Raw genomic sequence first — 23,995 nt, 5'->3', positions numbered from 1 at the left:
CGGTCGAACGATGTGGACTCGTCGGAGACCGCGAGAACTGAAAATAATCTGGACTGTCGCGGCTGATGAATTGACAGAGAGAGAGAGAGAGAGAGAGAGAGAGAGAGAGAGAGGGAGCTGAACGAAGTTTAAGCTTCATTCAGGCTGCTCAGTGAATTCAAAATTGACCCATTATCCTGTCGCTTCGTTGAGCAAAAGAGCACGTCTGTCGTTGAAATGCTGTAGACGTGATTCAATTCTCCGAGAGAGAGAGAGAGAGAGAGAGAGAGAGAGAGATAACATTAATCCACAAAAACTCGAAGATATGTTGAAAAAATTACACAATGTTCTTCCATTCAATTGCAAGTCGTTTCAACGTTCTTCTTGATTAACTCTCGAATGGTGGATGGTTTCAGCAGCATGTTGGACCCCATAGAAAAATGTTTCTCTTCATTTTCCCCATAATTTAGCCAGTTTAAAAAGTCTGTGCACACCGCATAAAAATTTATTTAACGTCGTCGTCGTTATAGAATTTTAATAGAAACAGAGCAGCGTATCATTAATATAAATTATAGTATTATTAAAATTAAGTTATAATATTATTAATATCAAGTTACAATATTATTAACATTATTGAAATTAAGTTACATATATTAAATAAATAAGTTATTAATATCAGGTTATAATATTATTAATATTATTGAAATTAAGTTACATATATTAAATAAATAAGTTATTAATATCAGGTTATAATATTATTAATATTATTGAAATTAAGTTACATATATTAAATAAATAAGTTATTAATATCAGGTTATAATATTATTAATATTATTGAAATTAAGTTACATATATTAAATAAATAAGTTATTAATATCAGGTTATAATATTATTAATATTATTGAAATTAAGTTACATATATTAAATAAATAAGTTACATATATTAATATTAAGCTGAATAAATTTTAATGTACCGTACGAAGACTTTCAGGACTTGATCGGCCACCATTCCTTTCCTCACAGTCATCATTTCGAATTCGTCCACGTGGCGGCTGTTAAAATCGATCGGCAATAAAATGAAGAGGCCGAAAGGAGATCGTTGCAGTTTTCATCAATCGTCGGGGAACGTAATTACGATTAATTAATCCCGGAACAGCGAAATGTAGGGAGCGGGAAACGCGAGAGCAGCCTGACGTACGAAACAGTGAAATACTAACCGACGCGCGAAACTCGATAACAATATCGCTGTTAATGGAGGTTTCGCGACGTCGTTCGCGAAAAGTTCGCGACGTGAAAGGCGGACGAACGGTGAAAAGAAAGGGAGGGAAAGAAAGGGGGAAAAGGGAGAAGGTTGGAGCTGCAATTAAATTAAACGACAGTGGATCGAACGTCGGACGGTTCTTATATTGTAATCGCCCTTTTAATTGCGCTTGTGATTAACCCGGTGGTAATTGATTTACAGGCGCGCGTAGCGTGTATATTTTACAGGCAGAAATAACTCGTCTCGAAACGAAAGCAGGCCACGACTTACTTAAATCCCGCGATCGCGCGTGAAAGAAATCAGGAGATCCGATCCCCGTTTTAATCGGGTCGAGCACGTCGTACTCCGCCTGTGTACTGTCTTCGCGAGTTAATGAAATTACATTGTTTCCCTTAATCATCCGTTCGTTCGCCTCGACATAAATTCCCGCGCGGAGCGTGCGCTTCTGCGCGACAATTGCACGTCGTTTAATTATCGGGGCCGCGCGCGACGTAATTGAAAAAACAAGCGGAGTTACGACGAAACGTTCGTCATTTTGTGAATTCGAAACGAATTTGAAATTTCCACCGGTTAACAGAGGCGAAAATATACGCGCGTGGGATGGGTGTAACCGTGTCCAAATATTTTTCATCAATCGAACCGATCGTTAGAGCGCGTGCTTCGTGAGTTGAACGACGAATTTTAGAATAGTTGATATTACCTTTCTACTCATAGTAAAATTAATTTACACGCTCGAGTGAAACAAGCTCGAGTGGTTCAACGTGAGAGTGGATTCTCGGTGATGCGAAAGCTGCTGGCGAATAATCACAGAAAGTTGATTAACTTTATGTTTCACGCGAAGCAGCGCGAATTTAACATTTCATTAATACCGTGGCGAAATCTGAGCGTCGCGATCACGTTTGTCAAGTGTAAAAAAAAAAAAGAATGTTTCAGTGCGCGCAGAAATTGCAAGATATTTAATGCGGGTACATATTTCACAGGGCTCGTGGAAAATATTTAAACAGCCGCGATTAATTTTGTCAATCAGTGTTAACGTTCAGCGGGATCGTATTTAACATTTCGTTGATTTTTTACCAAATATACGTTTTTCGTTACGTGTTCCTCGTAATTTTCCGACTTCTGCGACTCGTTGCAGCATTAATGAAATTCCATAAACGTATTACGCAACGTATATATGCTCGAATACTTTCGCGAGATTACTTCCACGTGACGTTCAAATCAATCATTGTACGAAAATGTCATTCACCGAAAATATCCAACAACTTTCTCCGATTGTAATTCGAGTAAGTAAGACGTTGCATTTTTTTTTTTTTTTAATTTGCGAAATTCTTTTGCTGCCGAGACGCCTCGACGCCGGCAAAATTTTACACCGGCGAAGTTGCAAACGAGTTCGACGCTCGGTAATTAACCGAATGCAATTAATTCTTGCTCACGTCATTTGCGAGCGAGCGTGATGGGAATAAGCGGGGATGGAAACGAAAGAAATTAACGACTAGCTTTCTGTTTTCACTCTTGCGCTCATCTCTGCGCCGTTCTTTCGTACCTAAAATATACATTTGCCTAAAATAGAGCTACACAGTCGCTTTACATTGAAAAATAACTATGCTTACACGTTGCCTACGAGGAAGTATCGCACTTATCGTGCAGGGTCGTGATACAACGTCGTTATCGTTTCCACACGATACTTCTCGCAAAAATTATTCAATCTCTCTATCCTTTCTCGCTGCTCCTTCGTGTTTAACGCGCATCACGGTATCCAGCGATTACCCTTTTATGTACGAGTGAATTTCGTAACGACGTTCATTTTAAGATAAGCTGGGAATGCAACGGATCACCAAAACCAATCCTCATTGACTAGAGAAACTTCGAGAGATTAAAAAAAAAAAAAAAAGAAAAAATCAATAAACCGCAGGTCAAGCCACGAGTGTTGTACAACACTCGGTACAAAACGATTCTTCAAACGAATTCCTCCGACGATAAAGCTGGGATTTCGCGTGCAACGCGCATCGACAAACGATACTTGTAGCCACTGCGACACGCCACCCTTCGATCGATTACGCGAGCCTCTCCTTTTAATACTCGACTCTCGAGAGGCGGCAGAAAGGAAACTTTTTCGAACAGCAGCGTTGCAAATTTCCAATCGCTTGGGACACGATGGTCTGTCACACATAACACTATAACCACCAACTACTAACTTTCAACTAGGAATTTCTTTGAATAAGCTACGAACTCTATGATCGAACAAGTTTTTCATCCATTTTGTTCGTCTAACGTTACAAACACAACACTCCTTTAAAATTATAAAATCCTGGTGGGAGGGAAATGTTCGCAGTCACGGCGTTAAAGAAAACGGAATTCGATAACGTGAATCGATTTTAAAAAAAAAAATTGAATTTAAATGAAATTTGTTAACGCAACGTTGGCTCTTAATGGATTAATCTCTTTGTTGAAAATCGTATGACAGTGGCGTCGTCGGTTGTTATAGTGTTAATAACGCGTGGTACTTCAAACACGAGTTATTTAGGACATAAGATGATCTCGCAACAAATGCTTCATTACTGCGGATTTTCATGCAAATGCATATTGGGTATTCTGACGAGTATTTTTTCTTTGAATCTGTTTTCTTTGAATTCCTGCACATTATCATTTAAATGCATAAACATCCGTCGTCTGTTTACCATAGAGTACATGTTGCGTGAATGTGGCCAGAAGGTTGTATCAAATAATTGCCAATGTTCGAAGCAAAAAGAGGCGCGCTATTTAATATACATCTCGATGCGCGAATAAATTTACTGAAGTTGCCAACTGTCACTACTCTCTTGTTAGTTTTGTAGAATTGTACGTCGTCGTCGTCGATAGCAATTCAGATTTTATAAAAAGTGTGTTGGTTCGTCAGTCTCGCGAGACGAGTCGCGACAAAACGAACAGAGACCGATCGAAATCAGATTAAAAAAGAAGAATTATCAAAAAGACATAATTCGAGTCAGGTCCTTCCGTTAGACATCACCATATCGGAAGAATATGCCGCATTAGATATATAGCGAGTCTCCAGAACATTTTGTAATTTCCCTTGTGTATATACCTAAATATAATATAATATGTATATCGGTGTATACCTAAATATAGTACAATATGTATACTTATTTATATGTTACGAGCGCAGGATAAGTAGAATATAGCCTGACAACAATCAAATTGAATGAAACGGAATCGTTTTTATGCACGTGCTTATTGTTGTGGATTCTTCTTTCAAAGATAAATTAAAAGATTTCTTTTTTTAACGATTCAGCACAGACATTCCTTCTCTATTCTTTCACAAATACATCTACGTTTCTTTTAATAGATTCCAAGGAGAATTGAACTGGTTACGTCCAGCGTTTTCTTGTTTTTCAAATGAATCTTTCATAAGTCATAGTAACACGTAACGCTAGACAGAAATAAACCTAGCATATATACTACGCGAATTTATTTTTCCACATTTTCACTAATTATTCAACGTTTCAATGTTATTTAGAATTTAAATATTCAATTCCAATGAGACGCGATTCCATCATTCTGCGCACGCATCCATAATAAATAGATATACACGTGTATGTATTCTCTAGATTCAATAACGAATATATATATATATATATTTAAATATTTATATAATATATGTATGTATACATATATATATGTATCAGAACTTTGTTTTTGTCTTTGGTGAACCAGTCGAATCAAAAATATCCGAAATATACTCGATCTTGTGGAGTGTATCCCTTTTCTTTTTCTCTTTTTTTCTTTTTTAAGATAAATTCTAAAGCCATCCTAAAGTCTTCTTCAAACAGTCCCTTTTGTCGCACTTTCAACAAGATAATTAACAGTCCTTTCGACGAATCACTTCGATCCATCTTTGATAAATCTTTTTAATCAACGATTATTCCGTTGCGCCCAACCCTGTATGACATATTGAGACGTTCCCGAGATGATTGGGAACTCAGATTCAGTGCTGGAGTAGGGGAGACGTCGTTCCGTGGCACTTGTTCTGCAAAAATGTCGATAGAAAGTTTACAGTAGTCGTTAGGATTGCGTAAAGACGTCTTAAAAATGTGATAAAAAAGTTGTCGCAGTGAACGGTGCGCTGATTTCAGTTTCTGGACCGCGAATTTTTACACGTCTTTGAATTTTTTACGAACGTGGCAAAAGAAATGTCATCAAAAACAGAATGGAGAGTATCAAAGAAGTGTGAAATTCATAGCTCTTTGGACAGATTTTAACGCGGCATCATTCTGCGAGTCACGATTATTTATGATAAATGCGATGTGAAAAGTAGAGAGAATGTAAATGAAGCGAAAAAGCTGACTGGAAACTTTCTGACTGCAAATGATCGTAATTTCGAAACGAGTAAACGAATTGCATATAAACATTCAAATGCTCTTTTACAAATGGAATTTATAACGTGTAGAAACATACTGCTAAAATTGTTAAGTGATGACAGTAAAATGCGATGTATTAAGATAAGATTATTATGATGCAGATCTTCAGCGAAATACGTTTGTTATTATATTATAATTTAATCTTGAAATAAAGTAAAATGTATTGAACATATTTCGTCCATATATGTATACCACATTTCTCTTTGAGAGAACCGTGCAGTAAAATGAATGTTAACAATAAACTCGTCTATAAACACTTGACGCACATGATGGCGAGTGACTCGCATACTTGACATCGTTAACATTGATTTTATTGGAAAGCTTATCATCTCAAGAAGATATGTACGGATGAAATATAATAACAATTCTTTACATTCAATACATTTCGTTTTGCTTTCTAAGTATAATATAATATAATAAAAGAAACATGTTTCGTGTAATTTCTTGATATCTTATCTCTTAATATTTTCTTATCTTTAATATTACATATTTCACTGTTATCAATCAACAATTTTACACGCTATAAGTATCGAGTTCCATTTATAAAATAGCGTTTGAATTTTTACATTTCATGCATTGATTTCAAAATTATAATCATTTAAAATCAGAAAGTTTCAATTCGGTTTTTTTTTAGAGTAACGTTCATTTACATTTTTTTTCTAACTTTCCCATCACATTCGCCAGAAATTATAATTTACGAAAGTTTACAATTTATAGAATGACGACGCGTTGAAAGTTCAAAGTGATACAAATTTCGTACTTTTTCAACACCAATAATCTATCGTATTTTGTATATTTTTTGCATACTATATGCGTTCTCGACGTTTTTACAGATTAAAAATTCGCGATTTAATCACTTTGATCTTACTCTCCGGGGAGTATAGTTATATTCGAATTATCAACGATCACACTGGTTTATCGATCGAGACAGAAACTGTGCGCAAGATCTCCATCATAAATTCTCATTTTCAGTCGCTTTCAGATATATATATATATATCTTTATCGAACGTGCATAGTGTTTCATAGGTAGATGATGGAAAATTGCAGTGTAGGAAAATTTGACTTAATCTATCATAAAAAGAAGAAGGTTGCTCGATCTCGCGATCGGTATTGCTTTGTTGCTATGTGGCGCAACGGAATCGGAATCGTGTACAACAAATGATAAACTTTGAAGTTTCAAATCATCTATCAACAGCAATTTACAATTATATACGCTTTTCATACGAGGAGTTATTACATTTATATTCAAAGGTTACTTCTACGTGTTACGTATCTTAATATTTCTTTTTCCCCTTTTCTTTTCCATTTCGTCCCGCATCGTTGAAATCTTTGTTAACCCTTTCAGGTGATAATGAATTAATTATTTGTGCGAGCTCTTATCATGGCATACGATGTGAACCAGTCTCAAGTTCTTTATCGTGAACAGATTGTCGTAAATTTCGATGAGATCTGCCTCGTTGGCGGCTCCTTTGGACGCTAGTTTCAGCAGTAATGGAATCAGGGTCCTGGACCTTTCGATCCTGAAAATCATACACAGCGATTCTCACAAATAGCCCACTCATTTAACTCAAGTCGTTCGAATACCACGATGAAATCCATGTGTTTATGATAATGAAACAAATTCAATTAACTAAATCATGGTTTTCGGCTGATTCTCTATAGCAAACATTATAGTACAATATGTACATACACTACCAAGTCATCCATCAATTTTATATTCAACAAAGAAACGACACTATCTTGTCTTAATCTTTCTATGTCTTTAGTCTTTCAATTTTAATTCATCAGTTGAAATTCATGCTCAATTGATAGACAGAAATACATTTTACAGTCTAAAGATAAGAACAGCAAATATACTGAAAGTTTCGTAAATTTTTAAATAACGATGTCGACACTGGTCCAAGTCGCTCGAATATTCACATCGATAAAGAATACGGTTTCATCTAAAATTGACAGGACGCTTCGGGAGCTTGCAAACTGGAAATACGACTTACTTGTGATCAAAGTTCCACGTGGAGAATAAAACGAGCTCTTCCTTCGACCTGTACGGATTGATCTTGTGCGTCCCGTAAGGACATTTCTCCTCGTTCCACACTCCGTGACATCTGAACTCGCCCGTCTGATCGCACAACGCGATACACATTTTCTTCTCTATCCTTCTAATCTTGTAAGGGCAGTTCTCCTCTGCCTCCGCCTCCTCCTCAGTCTTTGTGTCCGCCGCCGAGTTCCTCTCGTTCCTCTTCTTCACGCCGTCGACGTCGTCGGTTTGCTCCGCCGTGCCGAACAATCTGAAGTACGTGCCATCGTCGAGCCATTTCAACCTACAGGGACAATGATCGTAACAGGCCGACGAATCGAGCTGATCAGCACCCTCCAACGCCTCGATCTTTGCCCGGCTCCTATCGAAATAATAGCCAAAGTAGTGATCCTCTTTCAGCTGCATCTTGAAGAAGGCTATCGCGTACAACAGTTGCTTTCTGGCTCGTGGATCCTTCGTGAACACGTCCGACGATCTGATCTGCTCGATCGTTTTGTACAAGTAGCCCCGTATTCTGTCTTGGCATCGACGATGCAAGTAAGCTTCCTGTAAACATGATTAATCTCGTTTACGTCGAGTTTACATACGTTCCCGATTGGATGTCGATTATCGTTCTTGATACTTATTTTAATAATATTATTTATTTATTATTAATATTATTACTTATTATTTGCTATTTATTTATTATTAATATTATTACTTATTATTTACTATTTATTTATTATTAATATTATTACTTAGTATTTATTATTTATTTATTATTAATGTTATTACTTATATTATTATTTATTATTAATATTATTACTTATTATTTATTATTTATTTATTATTAATGTTATTACTTATATTATTATTTATTATTAATATTATTACTTATATTATTATTTATTATTAATATTATTACTTATATTATTATTTATTATTAATATCATTACTTATATTATTATTTATTATTTATTTATTATTAATATTATTACTTATATTATTATTTATTATTTATTTATTATTAATATTATTACTTATAATATTATTCGTGAATATTATTTTAACAATTTGCATTCTGTAAAAAAGATGTTAGAACACGTGCGTTAGAAATGTAATGCATCTATTGTAAACGATATAATAAATAATATAAACAACGTAAATTGTTATGCAAATTGCGTCATTCGAATCCATGACGCATGATCGTTTTCAACCGATCACACTGAGCAAAGGGGATTAACAAGTTGGTTTTCCAATCTCTGCGAATAATCTAACGAAACTAAAAGCTTGAAACCGACCGTGGAACGAAATATCTCGAAGCATTCAATTGTAAACACTAAAGAGCAAAATACGTATGTGTCTGTAAAAATATATATATATATATATATATATATACACACACACACACACACAAGTACTGTTACTCCACACGAGATATGTATTTCGTTTCGTGGTAGCGAAATGATTAATCAAATAACATGACGCGCGTTCCAACAGGCTGGAGCAGCTTGTATCCCGTATCGAGGGGGTATTTACCCTCGTGCGCGCCGTAAATGGCAACAATCTCGCTGTGGCAAATCGAAATGGGTCAGTATGCGCCGACATTGCCGTATTGTGAACGTTAATGTGTTCTATAATCAAAACGGAGCCTGTGCCATTGTTTTCGGTAAGTCGGCAATAGAATCGTTCGTTATTGTTTATCATAACGAACAATAGATCATACGTCCGAGCTAATTTCGACCGATCCAGATCCGCGAGTTACCATCTTCGTATCGCGTTGGCCAAACACAATTGTTATTCGGCGAACAATCGACAGATTGTGGATTTTTTCGTGCATCCGTGCGGAATTTCGAAGAACGCAACGGAATGCAAGTGATTCATGAGGCGTTCGTGGAAGACGTGGTACTGTTTGCGATTAGGTTGTGGATTTTTATGCAAATTCGCACTGTCGTGAACGCGAGAAAGAAATGTTGGTGGAAGTTTGTTTCACTTGCCAAGTTATTAGTAACTGGACCGTGGATTTTCGTGGAAGTTTGCAGAGTCGCACGATATGCACGCAATGTGCAGAAATAAATAAAGCGTCCAAATGCAGAGTATTTATTACAATATTCAGTAGACGAAACAAATTTCTATAATATTCATGAAAGTAACAAAAAAAAAAATATATATATATATATATACATAAAAATTCTCGACGCGGTTACAACGAATATAAAGGTACCTCACCTTTGCATTTTATACGTATTTGCATGTTTCATGCATCCTATGCATTTTTATATCGTCAAGTTCCTCGCAGATCCACAAATCTAGTTATATAATATTTAATCCAATTAGAACGTTTCGTCGCGACAATCTTTTACCTGAGTTCTATATTTTTAAACTACATTCGAAAAAGAAACACTTACAAATTCTCGTAAATTGTCCCTGTTGTCCAACGATCAGCAAAGGCGGCTTTTTACGATGATAATCTATTCGCGCGCCCGTGCAACGGTATAATAGAAAATACCAGTCGCTCGTGATCAAAAGAAACGAGGTGTGATGAAAGGACAAAAATCACGGAGGAAAAGAGGCGTGTTTCATCGGTAAAGCTATCTGGGAAATCTGCGCTGTAGATTCGATCCTGGCAGGATAGATATATATCGACACGGGCGAAGATTAGGTGCGGGATTTGCGAGCTACAGGAATTCTCGTGATATCGACGTCGAGCTTCGCAGCCAAAATACAAATTTATTATTTTTCCACGTAATCCGTGGTATTATCCCGTGACGAATGAATTACGCGATCGAGACAAGCGTGGCAGCAGAAGTCTGTTCGACGACGAACGAATGAGAACGTTTGAGGCTGATTAATTATTTAGCGCGGCCGTTGAATCGACGGCAGTAGGATTTCGTAAAGAAATCGCGCGATAAATAGCAATCCGCCAGAATGAAAGCGCCGTGACGTTAATTAACTCGAACGATATCGAACGTCAAAGGATAAACTCCCTCTCTCGTTCTATTACATTAAGCGCCGACCTAGACCGACTTATACGTTCGAAGGGTGACTTATCGTTGATCACGACCCGAACGGTATCTATGGGGAAAAGTTTCACCGAGGAAATGCGTAGGATGGCCGTGTATCGATTTTTTCATCCCTTTATTCTCACATCCAACTACACTAACACGTAAATTTCAGGAAATTTTAAATTCACAAATACCTCGGGACTGGTGAATGACAGTTAGTAAATTAACGGCGATATAAATTAGTAAGTTGAATTAAATTAGATCGAATTGAATTAATAGTAAATTTGAAGAGTTAACAAGTAGACAAGTGCAGTCTTTGGTGTCTTCAAAAGTATTTTCAGTCTGTTAATTGATACTTCGCATTTTATCCTGTAGGTTTCAATAGGTCTCGCAGAATTCGTGGCTCGAAGAAACAGTCTGGCCGTGGATCAAATCTTAAACTCGTCACCACTCACAAGGTAAACCTGATTTTTCTTTGTGAATATTTATAACCGTGGCGATAAGATAAATACGCGACGAAAGGGAAAGAGACGAAAAAGGAAAATCCTTTGAGAGTGAGCAGAGCGTGAAAATATTTTTTCCAGAGGCGGAAGAACTTACTTTGGTCGCGCAGTTAGTGTCCAATCCGTGAAACCACTCCGGATGTTCGTCCCTGCTGCTGAACGTTGTTTTCGAGTCATCTTTGTTCAAAGCGTTATTTAGAACAGCGACCTTCGCTCTAAGGTGTTCCGTGAGGAACTCGGACGCTTTCTCGCCGGCAATCAGAAAATCGATGTTAACACGCCTCAAGGTATCATACAGAAGGTCCGCGTCTGCAAGCAAAGAACGGATCTCGTGAGGCTGCGTTCGAAACGACACGTGTTTCCAGGCTCTCTATTCAGCTTGGCCTGTTCTATCGTCAAACAATGAACGAACCAGTTGACACGTTGACTGCTTTACCTACGAAACGACGATTATTCTTAATTATCTCTGGGGAAAAAGTTCTGCATTAAAGTATTTCAAATGCATTGAAATTTTACGTGAGTTGCAACAATCACAATAAATGAATTGAAATCATTGATTTTATTTTCTTGCATAGTTGCAAGCAAATGCGTGGTATCTCCAAGGTTTCCAATGTTTTCGAATATTTTCGAATGCTTGCGTTTGACTGAAAAAATATTTGCCGGAATGAAAAACACAATTTTCTTTTCTTTTTTTTATAGGAATTAATAAATGAGCCTATTTTAGATTTAAAATCTAAAATTAAACAAGTCTTATTAAACAGTCTTATTTAAAATTAAGTCTTATTATATATTATAAAATTAAACAAGTCTTATTAAATAAGCAAAACGCAAATGGATTTGACCGAGGACCTAATATTTGCCAGTAAATATTATCCAGTTATTCTTACGTTATGCAAAGTTCTTTTGTCGTATGAAAATGTTTAGTCATTGGTGGGCATACGATGACATTTCCTACGAATGTCAATTTTAATTAATTTTAATCTATACAGCTCACATTCGATTATAAGAAGAAAATTGACAACACTAACCGGTTAACACTTTCTCGCCAGGTTTCTGAAGGATCAGCGTCGTCTGAGGCTTCAACGTGGAAAAATACTCTTCCTCGTCGATCAACGAACCATCGAGCAAGTAGATGTTGATTTCGCCAGGGTCGTTTGTTATCTAGAAATTTAGAAGATTTACTTATCGATACCAATTTACTTTCTATCTCGTTAAGTTTGTATTGATAGATTTTATTAATACGAATAGTGAATATTTTAGCACATTGTACGTAGGAGACGAACTCGTCGATAGTTATTGTATTGTATAGTTAAAAAATATTCAGGAATAATTGGCATATTGCGAAATATCAAATTAAGTGTGAAATGGAGTAGAATATAATTCAAACTCTTGATCGGTTGCAAAGGTACACCCATTTCATTTGTATTTCACCATGAAGCGGTATTAATTGCCAGATGTTACGACACCGAGACACCTTCCTTCGATCCAAATTCATCGCTTTAGACAAATGGATGGAAAGGAGAGTGAATATAGTCGTTTGTTAGATCACAAAGCGTTTCTCAAATAGGAAAATTAATTCTTAATTGGAATTTCCAGCTGTTATATCAAAATGACTTTCAGCTTCATTAAGAGCCAAGCAATTCATCCTTAATACTGTAAATACATCAATGTGTCTTTAAATTTCATAGAATCGTAGAACCTAGGTTTCAAAAGCATAGCATTGAATCTTATCCAGTAAAAATTCTTCAATCGGAACTCCCTGTCACGGCCATAACAATCGACGAGGCAAATTCCAGTAACGTAAATCGAACGAAGGGGAATGACGAATGACGCAACGATCGAAAGTAAAATGAATAACCAGCCATCAATACGGATTTCAAACATCCTCATTCAACCTCGTTCAACACACAAATCTCGCGTTTCCGATCGCGAGCGAGCATAATCGAAACCGTTACGTCCTTCGACGTACGTAACCGGGCAAAGCCTGTGAAAGTCGATGAAATCGAGCGAGCGCACACTGAATCCACCTCGATGCCGAGGGAACAAAGTCACGGACAGTTAACCTTTAACCGAACCGCGTAACGTAACGCTGTGTGCTCCTGTTGATTCTTTCTTTCTTTTTTTTTTTTTTTTTTTCGTCGTTTTTCCTTCTTTTTCCTTCATGCAAGAGAAGAGGCACAAAGTTGACCCAGTTACAACGAGCAAATCGGCGGCACGTGCGGCGCACCATGAACGGGGCAGGCGTCGTTCGTTGTTTCACGGTGGCGCACATCGTCGCAATCAATTCTTTCGGAATTGCAGTTCTGCACCAGTTACAGCGGAGGAGGAGTCCAGCGTGGTGGCCGGAAGCTGGCAAACGTCGAGCAGCCGCGTTCGTGGGAGCGGCCGAAAAACATGGGGAAAAAATCTTGGCCACTTTGGTTCTAGGCTATCGGTCCAGCAGACGGCCGACCTTGACATTGGGGCTGCTCCTTGCCCGTGGCCGGGCCGGTTCGATAGAGCTACACGCTGCAGGCGAACGCGATTCGGCACCAAGGTCGATCCACCAACCAGATTAACCTATCCTCGAAAGCGCGTTGGCAAGCGCCGCGGCCCCACGTAGATCCTCCGATCCTCTCAACCTCCGTGCCTCTCGCGATTAATTATCCGCACGTGCCTGCCCGCCTCTCGTAATCCGGCCGTTCGAATTCATTTTTTTTGTTTTTTTTTTTCTTTTCTTTTTCGTCCGGACACGTGGAGGAACTCTGGCCAGAGCCGTTACACGCGACACTAAAGACCTTGCGTATGTTAAAATATTCAGACCACCGGCTCCGAAATTCACATTGTCTCGAACGTTGAACAATGAAACAGGCGAGCAGTTTTTCATTTTTCGTACGACTTTTTCCCGCGACACTCGCCGAATTTTGCGTAATTTATAAGTTTCTACTTATTTCTTACTTGGCCTCGAGGCTAAATAACGAGTTTGAATAATCCACGCGAATCGAACGAACGAATAACTTTATGCAGGAAGCGAGCTGCTCTTTTCTTTTTTTTTTCTTTCTTTCTTCTTGGTAAATTTTACAAGGAGAGAACGAGGTTGGTTTTACGTGCACTTGTAACGAAATACCGAACTCGCGAGGCGTCACAATTTTCCAGGAGCGTACTACGGATCAGCTGCGAGGCTTTTATGACCCAATTTCAGCCGACAACTTTTATCATGACATGTAAAAGCGGCGTGGAACCACGGTACGGTTTCCATGCAACGCGAGCGAACCGTTTGGTAATGTCTCCCTTGCTCCACATCTCTCTCTCTCTCTCTCTCTCTCTCTCTCTCTCTCTCTCTCTCTCTCTCTCTCTCTCTCACGTAGCATGAATCGGACTATCGGTCGATTAAATAAACGCTGTGAGCGTTAATCACATCGGGATACTCACGTTCAGCTTCGCGCACGCTTTCTGCTTCAGCTCGTGGAGGCTCCTGCAGGCGACGCCAATTTTTCGCATGCGATTTACATCGGTGACCTTGTAGCCTTTCAGCTGGAAAACAATCGGTAGAACGTGATAAAAAAAGCCTTTCTTCTCTGCTAACTCGTGCTGAAGTTAAAAGCACAGAAATCCATAAAAGCACAGAAATAATATACATATACGTGTAATATATATATATATATATAAATCCGTTAACCGCCGAGTATTTAAATTCCGACTAGTTTAATTCGCTCGAAATATCGAACATTCATTCGGCTCCGATGTATCTCAATTTGCATTTCTCCAGCAACTTCTTCCTTTAAATTTCAAATTTGAATTCGCCAAGCGGCGCTGTTTTTTCAACAAGTATAGATTCCCGATTCTCCGTGAAACGTCATTGAGGTTAGTTAACCGAGAGATTGCAGAATCGGAGCAGAGTCGTTAAACCGGCGACTTCTGGCGCGAATCGCACGAGGAAATATGCAAATTAACCGGAGCTGAATCCCTTAATCGGGGATAACGGACGTGGATCGAGGATCGCGATCGCCGGGGCGGGCAATTAGGCCGATCGCGTTCAAGGTCGCAGCTGCGGAAGACCGCGTGTCACAGTTTCTTCCAGTGACCCACATTGGGCGACGTTCAATCGCGGTCACTCGGCAACGCAAACACAGAATCGAAAGTCACGGCGGCGTTCGATCAGCCGGAAGTCCTGCCGGGTGGACGCCTCTCGTCACCGGTCACGCATAACTTAATCCTCCGCGATTGAAATTACCTTACACTCGAAAGAGGGGGGGGGGGGGAAGATATACGAAGTTTGCGGCTGTTCGTTCCATTTTTGAAATTTTCCGAATTTTCGCAACAGCAGCGCCGACTTTCGACCGAACCATTTTTTTTTTTTTTTTTTTCAAGGATCGGAGTTTCGTTTACTTGCGAGAGAGGAAGATCGTTGACCGATCGTAATTGTTTACTCTGGTGGAAAATTTGATAATGTAAACAGATCGCTTGATCTATTTCTTGCGAACGATAACGAGGCAACAAGTAATTGTTTTGAAATTACAATTTTTACAATTTTTACGCGTATGTGCGGCTGTTCATTCGCAATTTCCTCAACAGTCACGTAGATTAATACAATCAATAATTCAACGATGTTAATCCGTCAATGAAGATTAGTTACGCGATCGCGTAGAGATATATGTATTTCGATAATTGCGTGACACGATCGATTAATATCGCAAATATACTTGGCACGTTTGATAAAAATAAAATACACGTGGATGATCTTCCTCTGTTACAAAAAAAAAAAAAAAAAAAAAAAAAAAAAATAACGTTAAACAATTGAGAACATCGATGCTCTTTGCACCACAAAAACCGGCTTCGTTTGTACATGCTCCAATTAATAGATAGTATTAACTGCGTGCGGTATCGCGAAAAAATTGTTAAAAAAAGGAAGATAAAACAAAAAAGAAAAAGGAGCACGTTCCGACAACGAAACGTTGAACAAGCTTAGTTAGAGGCAGAGGAACAAAAGCAAAAGAGAAACAGAGAGGCACGGAGCAGCACGCGCGACCGGCGCACGAAGCTCGTGCATGCTTCGCCCGGGTCGCGCGGATCGGCACCGAGTCTTTGTTTACCTCGTTCTTGGCCGGTGTTGTCTCGGTGAGCCGTCGGAAACAGTTGGCGATCAGCGACATGATCGACGCGCTCCAAGCCGAATCGTGAAACCGCAAAGTCCGGCTGCAGAGGACTGTCGGATGCGGGAGAGAAATTTCACGGACGACGCCTGTGAAATGGCTGGTGTACACCGGACCCCGACCTCTTCTTTCTTCGACCGTGACAGTGGGTACGTACGTTTATCGGCGGACGGAAGGGGTATATTATCAGTGGAAGCCGGGAGCTGAAGAAGCCTGGGGAAGAGTGGGGAGGAGGAAAGAGAAGAGAAGAGACGAGAGAACCAGCAACGTAACCTTGCGGACAGCGGAAACGTAGTGAAAGAGGGGACCAGACGAAGACAGAGGGAGAAGGGAGAGACAAAGAGGAAACGAACGATGCCTGTTGCCGTTGCGTCGTACGAAAGAATTCGATGGAATGCCCGCTCTCGCGATAAAGCGAATGCGTTTTACGCGCGAATGTGTTACCCGCTCGCTAATAACAACGAGGAAGGAGAACGAGAGGGAGGTTGTATAGAGAGAAAAAAGAACGGTGTCTATCGTCGATGGATCACGGGGAAAGAATGACGACGCGACGACGCTCCCCGCTCTCGGAGCGAGGCTGGAACGAGAGAATGCACCGGGAAATGCGCCTGCGAACTGCCAGCCAATCTTGTACCGCTCCTCCACGTAGATGTCGCCACCACGCAGAACCATCGCTCGCCCGTCTCTCCAAGAGGACAGCCAGCAACTCGAGGCAACCTTTGCCTCGTTTAACTTTTTCTTTTTTTTCTCCTTCATCTTTGACAACACGCTGCTTGACCAGCCGGATCATTAGCCTTCCTTCCTGTATCCGTTCGATACATTTATTGATTTCTCTGTGTTTCGCCGGGTTTCTTGTCTCATTTTAACTCGACGATATCACGTGGCGATCGTACGTTTTTTTCTTTCAACGTTGTTTTTTTCAAAGGTTACGCATCCGCGTATACAAACAGCGGCGACAGTTTATCGCCTCGTGAAATACGCCGATTTATTTCTGTTGTTGAAAATGACTTTCTTTCCATCTCGTTGAAGCCAGGACTTTATACACCTACTTCTGACGCTCTTTCCATTACCATACCGTTTCTGACAATTGCAACAGCTGCGTAAACTTCCCCCCCATCGGCATTTATTAAGGAGGTCGTTGACGTCGCGATATAAAGAGATTTCATAAAGAAATTTAAATAAGAGGTGCTTGCTGACCATTTTTATTCAAGCACGCCACTGATTCAAAGCGGCAGCGGCATTCCTCGCGGGCTGTTTCCCTTCGAGCTTTCACGTCGCTTTGCATCGAACCCGTTTTCGTGCATCGCCAGTCGTCGATATTCAACTGCTCTTCGAGAAGTTATTAGTGAGTATACGTGTTTAACAGAACGTCTTGATGTTCGTAAATTAGGTTAACGATAGGTTTCATTGTTTCTCGCCGAGTATCACTTGTTCGAATAGTGTGTTATTCTACGCAACAACCGTGCCGTGGTAAAAATCCGCTAGTTAACCTATCAAAGTTCAACGTTGCGTTAGCGCAACATTGTTTCACAATTCTTTTCAAGCAGTTTGTTTTGATCGCGGTTTGTGTTCCAACGTGTGTTCGAGGGTGGGAAAGGAAAATTTTAAGGATCGGTCATTTCAAGGATTTAATATTTCTTATGTGCTGTGTCCTCGCCTGGATTCTAGAATTCTACGAAACTGAAGTATTTTCACTATTACGTTACGTTACGTTACATTGCGGATATTTACGCAAATTCATATTTTTCTAAATACTATTTTAAAAAAGAATGAAATTTAAATAGAAAATAGAATTTTACTCGATAGATGTTATAACAGATGCTGTGCATTACTGTAAAAAGTGAAAAACTGTGAATTACTGTAGAAAATATTCGAACATTTATTTAATAGAATTACAAATGAATCATTTTCAAAATAGACATCAATTCGCATAAAGTTTACCACGTTCATGTATCAGTTTATTGTGTATATTTACACTATTGTTTGTCCATGCAAAATGTAAAATATTTTGAAATTTCATTACCACGTGTTACTGTAATTTGAAACCAATCTGGAAATGTACATAGAAGTCAAAACATATTTATTGCAAATGTAATTAGTATACAGCGTGCATGTTAAACATGATACCACTAAATATATATTAATACAATAGATAATTGGCTGTTGAAATACTTTTCTGACAACGTGTGCGAGATACTTGCATTAAATGTCTTTATTAAATATCTCTACATACATTTTGCAGATTCGTTTCAAAGTCGACCGACGTAAATCGGTTCTCGTTACAGCGCTAATGAAGTTTCAAAATGTTTGAACGCAATCCAGATAATTTATTCATAAAATGCTCCATAAATGTTCAAACACTTTCGTGGGCAACATCGAGACTTTCCATTACATTCAACGACGTTTCCACGCGAGTATATCACAATAAAAAAAGAAAAAGATTTTTCATCCGCGTAACACCGATGTTGACATTTTGTTCGTACCCGATTACTTCATAGCGTCTTATGCAATTTGCACAATTCGCGACGCGCGTTCAGCTCTGAAGAATGCATTTTGCTCGGTTGCGTTCGCGATCGGAGTTCATTTATTTTCCTTTTCTTTCGTCTCTCTTTTTTTTTTTTGCCTGAGCCGTGTGTCGCGCTCATCGCCACACGAAAGAAAATTGGGTCGAGTAATTACGATGATTCGACACGTGGAAATTTTCGATCAGGCAACTTAACATTTAGCGTTTCTCGCGTTGTATATCGCTGGGGATTGCCGTTTCGCATTACACGATCCAACCTTGTCGCTTTTGAAGGCTGCGACGAGAGCCTATTCTTAAGCTCGTGTCGCAAATGCTATCTAGGGCGCACAATGTGGCGATTCGTGCAGAAAAATTACGCGACGGCGCGTGTTGCGCGATGCCTCATTGTTAGTGAATATCCGGATCGCACCTATCAATCGGTGCATCGTCAAAGATCTTCCTTTTTCTTTATATTGCCGATATCGAAGTGTCTAAGTTTAGTTTGCGTTTTATCACGTTGTGTCGACGCGTATCGACGATATAAGTGAAGGCAGAAAGAGAATCTTAAAAGGAAATTTCTTTCTTCGATTTGTCGCGCTTTGAAATGAAATGAAAGGTTAATTTCTTTCCGTGAATCTTTTAATTTTCTATTTCTCGTTATACGCGGTCAGTGTATTTTTATTATCAATTCCACATTTATTACAACATATTTCACTCCTATTACGTGTAGCTCCTGCCTATTAGTAGTTTCTGTGCTTTGCAAATTTTGCAATATGTCATTGTTGCGTGTGCGACGCAATAACTTTTATGTTATTCATTTATTAATTCAACGATTCGTAACTGTTTAATAGAGGAGAAACATTCTTTCTAGAGAATTTTCTAGTAGCGCGATCGATGCATTATTCTTCGTATCATTCATTTATGCTAACGGAATGGCATTGATTTATAATCGCATCGCATATATTTCGGATTGACGTTTAACATTTTCTAAATTACGTTCTTAATCGCATTTCGTGTGCAAATTTTTCTTACTTTAACCCGACTCTGTTTTTTTTTTTTTTTTGACGATAATGCGTAATAAATACGTCTTCCACCTTGCAAATAACGAGGAATTTTCTTTTCTCTGCTCGATGTTGGATATTTTTCATAAAACTCTGCTGATCCATGGAAAACGTTAAACAATGCATTTTCAAGAGTTTTGTTAAAGTCGAAATCAACGTGATTTTGTGTTAAAGATACACGTATGGATATGTTAATGTTATTTAACGAATGCAATATTAATATTTAACTTTATGTTAATGTTAATATAAATATAGTGTTTCGTATAATTTTTGAAACGCGAATACGTGAATTCACGTACGTCAAAATTTACAGTACACAGTGTCACAAACATATTAACATATTCAAGTTGTATTATAAGGAGATATTCAAATATGTAAATACATCCACGTGCATGAATAATTCTCGAAATAATTATTACACAATATTCCACATTTTAGCTAACAAAAGAAACACTTTCAGATTTTAACAAACAATCGTCCGAAAGAAACTAATAAATTAGCATTATCTAGCCGCAGGCAGTTCGTTTTCGTTGTTGAAATGCTTCCAAATTTTTTTTAATATGACCAACGCTCTTTGCTTCAGAAATTAAATGTGTCATATTCTTGTTAACGAATGCAAAATAGAACTTGAGTACGTTGATACATCTTTATCGTACATTTTGACGTATGTGTATCCTGCGTACCATAATTACATAATATTAATACAATATTAATTATGGTAATAAAATAGGAATCTCTAATAACTTTACTTGGCTCTGAATCGTTTGTAAAATATGCTTTATGCAGAAGGGTAATCAAACGGAAACGTTGACGGATAATGCAATTATATGGTATAAGATTATCAAGGCTCAGTGTAATTTCGTTACCTTGAAATGTTACGTTGGAAACAACAGTTATCAGATACGTACGTAATTCTTCAATCTTCGCGAATTTTTCATCCCAACACACTGACGCAAATAATGTCGCCATTGTGTGTGCTTTTGCTGAAATAGTAAAAAAAAAACAAGCCTATCACATATTCCCGTATTTAAAAAGGAATTTAATTTTTGTCTGAGATTTTTCAAAAATATACATTTGAAAAGTAATACCGTCCAAAAGCAGTCTGTGAAAATGAAATGTGTGTCAATGTATTAGCTCTTTATAGTCCAAACAGCATCGAACGTGTTAAATTATGATTTATAATTTCCGTTTACTTTCATTCTATGTACAAAGTACGCACGTGATTCGAAACTTGCAATTTTTCTCATGCTATGATGCTAGAAACTTAATAGGATACAGTATGATTGGCCATTTGAGCATACAATGAATGGCACTACATATATATTAAAGATTAAATACGATGCAATGAATAATTGACTATTTAATCGACATTTTTAAAACGATAATTTCTATATACATTTTTAAATTTGTTTAAAACTTGGCCAACGTAAATCCCAATAGATTTTATCATAGTATTAATGAAATGTCGAAATATTTTATACAATATAGTAACAAATGGTTACATTATACCGTATAAAATGTTATTCAAAATCAAGATCATTTATTATTTCTTCTTTTCGTATTTGAACGTCGTCAAAATTGATAAGACGTATCGGAACAATAAATCGGGAAAGTTATAAATTATATAACCTGCTGAATTACAGATATATGAAATCTATATATCTATACGTATACACAGAAATGAAATACGTCACATATTCTTTTACTTTAAAGAAACACAATGAATCAGAGGAGTAAAAAGGAGCAACGTATACTTGCATTAAGCATATCTCGCAACTTCTACAGACTGTTTCATTACCATGCTGCCGGAATTCTAAATTTCACATGTAACGTATACCTCGCAGAAGATCTCGAACAAGTGTTCGCATACTCGCACGAGCCGTTTTATACATTTTTATCAAATTAGATCACACTGCGAAAAGAAACGTATTTCACACATTGAAACCAAAGAGGAACAGAAGCAAGTGTTAGTCACAATTTGTTAGTCATAATTGAACAGCGCTAATTTGAATTCATACAAGAATTCATAACGTAGTACACGGATAACGAAGGGTAGAATAGAATCTAATTTTACCTTAGCCGTTCGTTACACGCAGATTATATACCTTTGGCGTATTTTGTCCATGCCGCTCTTTGTCAATCCGCCCACCTTCGGGATCGATCAAATTCTAGAACGCGTTTGTCCGTTCAGGTTTATTTTTCCACTACTCTCGGCCAGTCAACGTCAACGGACATCAAGCTCACGTGTCCACGATTTACAATCCACTATCCGCGTCTCTCCTCGACCCTTACTAAAATCGTCTCTCGAAACACAAACGTAAGAGAACCAGTAGGGGCGATTTGAGCGTCGTTTGGTTGCAAACAGAGTCAGGTGAACTGCACGCAATAAAAGTACAGAAAGTTGAAAGGCCTTCGCGCGGCACCAAGGCAGGCCACAAAGGACTCTTGCGGCAGATTCGCAATTCTTCTTTTCCCCTCTCTTTTCCTTTTTTACCATTCGGACGAGCTTTGCATTTCTTTACTGCCGTGCGTTTTGCGTTTGTTCTCGTGTCTAAAAAAATGTTACGTCGAAACTGACGCAAATCGCTCGTCCGAAATCTATATGAAACAGTGTGCGCCTCGTATGTGTGTACATTGTACGTCTGTAAAAATATTTGGACGAAAACTTGTCGATACTTTGAACTGTCGTAAATGCCGCGAAACAAACATCGTACAACGATCTGTGTGGGGGCTCGTTTTGAAAGATGCGAGGACATTGACAATCTTGAATCTTTCAATACCATCGAAAATGGCAAGAATTCAAATGTCTGTGAAAGTTCTGAAACTTATAATCGACTCGAAGATTGAAATTCCTCCTTTACAATTTCCTTGACAATGCGTAAAATTTCTGTCGCCTCCAGTGTTTTCCTGCAAACCAAACTCATAATCGACTCGAAGATTGAAATTCCTCCTTGACAATTTGCCTTACAATGCGTAAAATGGTAAAAAATTCAAATGTCTGTGAAAGTTCTGAAACTTTTTTCCTCCAAACCAAACTCATAATCGACTCGAAGATTGAAATTCCTCCTTTACAATGCGTGAAATTTCTGTCGCCATTTCGTAGAACTTTGAATCTTATTGTTAGAGACGAAATATTAGGAATTTTGTAAAATTTTTATCGTTTAGTCCTGACATTCAAACGTCGATAAAAATGTCGAGGAAAAGTCGCACGACAAGATTCAAAGAGTCGTTGTGTCAATTCTTCCATCTTCAAGGTCATGGTGGGAAGATTTAGTCATGAAAAGGAAAGAAACATTTTTACAATTTTCGCAACAACCATCGAAAACGGATGTCACCGACGACCTATGGCTTCACGTATGTAAATGCGTGATTAAATGTTGCAAGAATGCAACGGAACGATCGCGAGTCTAATTGCTCGTTCGTCTCCTTCGGTTTTCGAACCACATTACCGGAGAACGTTCGTCCAACTGTTGCATACTTCGCTCGCGTGCCATTAGAACACAACCGCCTTTCATTTACTTTGCGCTACGATTCTTACAACGCTGGGATCATCGCAGTCTTTGCAATCTCGCGAATTTACATTTCTAAGAATTGCGACACTTTGTACAGGGTGGGATCCACTTTGAGAGCTGATTATACGCCTAAAAATAATGGGAAAAAGTCATATAAATATATGTCCTATCTGTCTTCGTTTACGTGATATAATGAATTTTATAAACAGAGCAAACTCTAGTAAGCTAGTTTTACCAGGGATATATTCAATTTTCATAACAATCATAATTGGGATGAAGAAAACCCACATGTTATTGCGCATTCAAGACATCAACACCAGTTTAGTTGAAACATATGGGCAGGAATAATTGATAAATCTTTAATTGGACCTTTTTTCCTCGATGGGAAACTAACAGGCGTTTTTTACAAAGTACGTTTCTTTCAGCACGCGTTTACACGAAATATTAGAGGAATAATTATTTATTAGAGGAATAAATATTCCAGTCGATATTAGACTTTGTATGCGATTTATGCATGATGGAGCTCCGCCGCATTTTAGCCGAGTGACTAGGCAATTTTTCAATCAACACTTTGCAAATAAATGGATTGGTCGTGGAGGTCCTATT

The 23,995-nt window shown here is 38.2% G+C and overlaps 2 protein-coding genes across 3 annotated transcripts in view; one reads left to right on the top strand and one right to left on the bottom strand.

Moving 5' to 3' along the window:
- Nucleotides 1-2,737: 2,737 nt before the first annotated feature.
- LOC122528009 (DNA fragmentation factor subunit beta) lies at nucleotides 2,738-17,096 on the bottom strand. 2 transcript variants are annotated; one of them, XM_043652667.1, is made up of 7 exons: nucleotides 16,254-17,096; nucleotides 14,593-14,694; nucleotides 12,210-12,342; nucleotides 11,279-11,490; nucleotides 7,651-8,240; nucleotides 6,994-7,176; nucleotides 2,738-5,264 (listed from the first exon to the last, which is right to left on the bottom strand). In XM_043652667.1, exons 1-6 carry the CDS (start codon nucleotides 16,311-16,313, stop codon nucleotides 7,017-7,019), a joined length of 1,257 nt encoding a protein of 418 aa, XP_043508602.1. In that variant the 5' UTR covers nucleotides 16,314-17,096; the 3' UTR covers nucleotides 2,738-5,264; nucleotides 6,994-7,016. The 2 variants fall into 2 exon arrangements, with proteins under 2 accessions (XP_043508602.1, XP_043508601.1); XM_043652666.1 differs by having other exon boundaries at nucleotides 2,738-7,176; nucleotides 16,254-17,094.
- Nucleotides 17,097-17,562: 466 nt separating this feature from the next.
- Nucleotides 17,563-23,995, top strand: part of LOC122528010 (elongation of very long chain fatty acids protein-like) — a 28,687-nt gene continuing 22,254 nt past the window's right edge. The window contains exon 1 of the mRNA XM_043652670.1: nucleotides 17,563-17,658. The gene's annotated coding sequence lies outside the window, so the exon portion shown is untranslated. The remainder of the gene's footprint in view (nucleotides 17,659-23,995) is intronic.

Source organism: Frieseomelitta varia, unplaced genomic scaffold (assembly GCF_011392965.1).
Source record: "Frieseomelitta varia isolate USP_RPSP 00005682 unplaced genomic scaffold, Fvar_1.2 scaffold_243, whole genome shotgun sequence".
NCBI classification, from domain to species: domain Eukaryota; kingdom Metazoa; phylum Arthropoda; class Insecta; order Hymenoptera; family Apidae; genus Frieseomelitta; species Frieseomelitta varia.
Note: the sequence above shows the minus strand (reverse complement) of the source record. Positions and strands in the feature narration are given on the sequence as shown.

Bases quoted from the DNA above. Each gene is read 5' to 3' on its own strand.
- LOC122528009 (XM_043652667.1), bottom strand. From the start codon at position 16,313: ATGTCGCTGATCGCCAACTGTTTCCGACGGCTCACCGAGACAACACCG. The intron at 12,343-14,592 runs GTGAGTATCCCG...CTAAATTTCTAG, and splicing joins AAGCGTGCGCGAAGCTGAAC to ATAACAAACGACCCTGGCGA. The intron at 8,241-11,278 runs GTAAGTTCTTCC...TCATGTTTACAG, and splicing joins ACACTAACTGCGCGACCAAA to GAAGCTTACTTGCATCGTCG.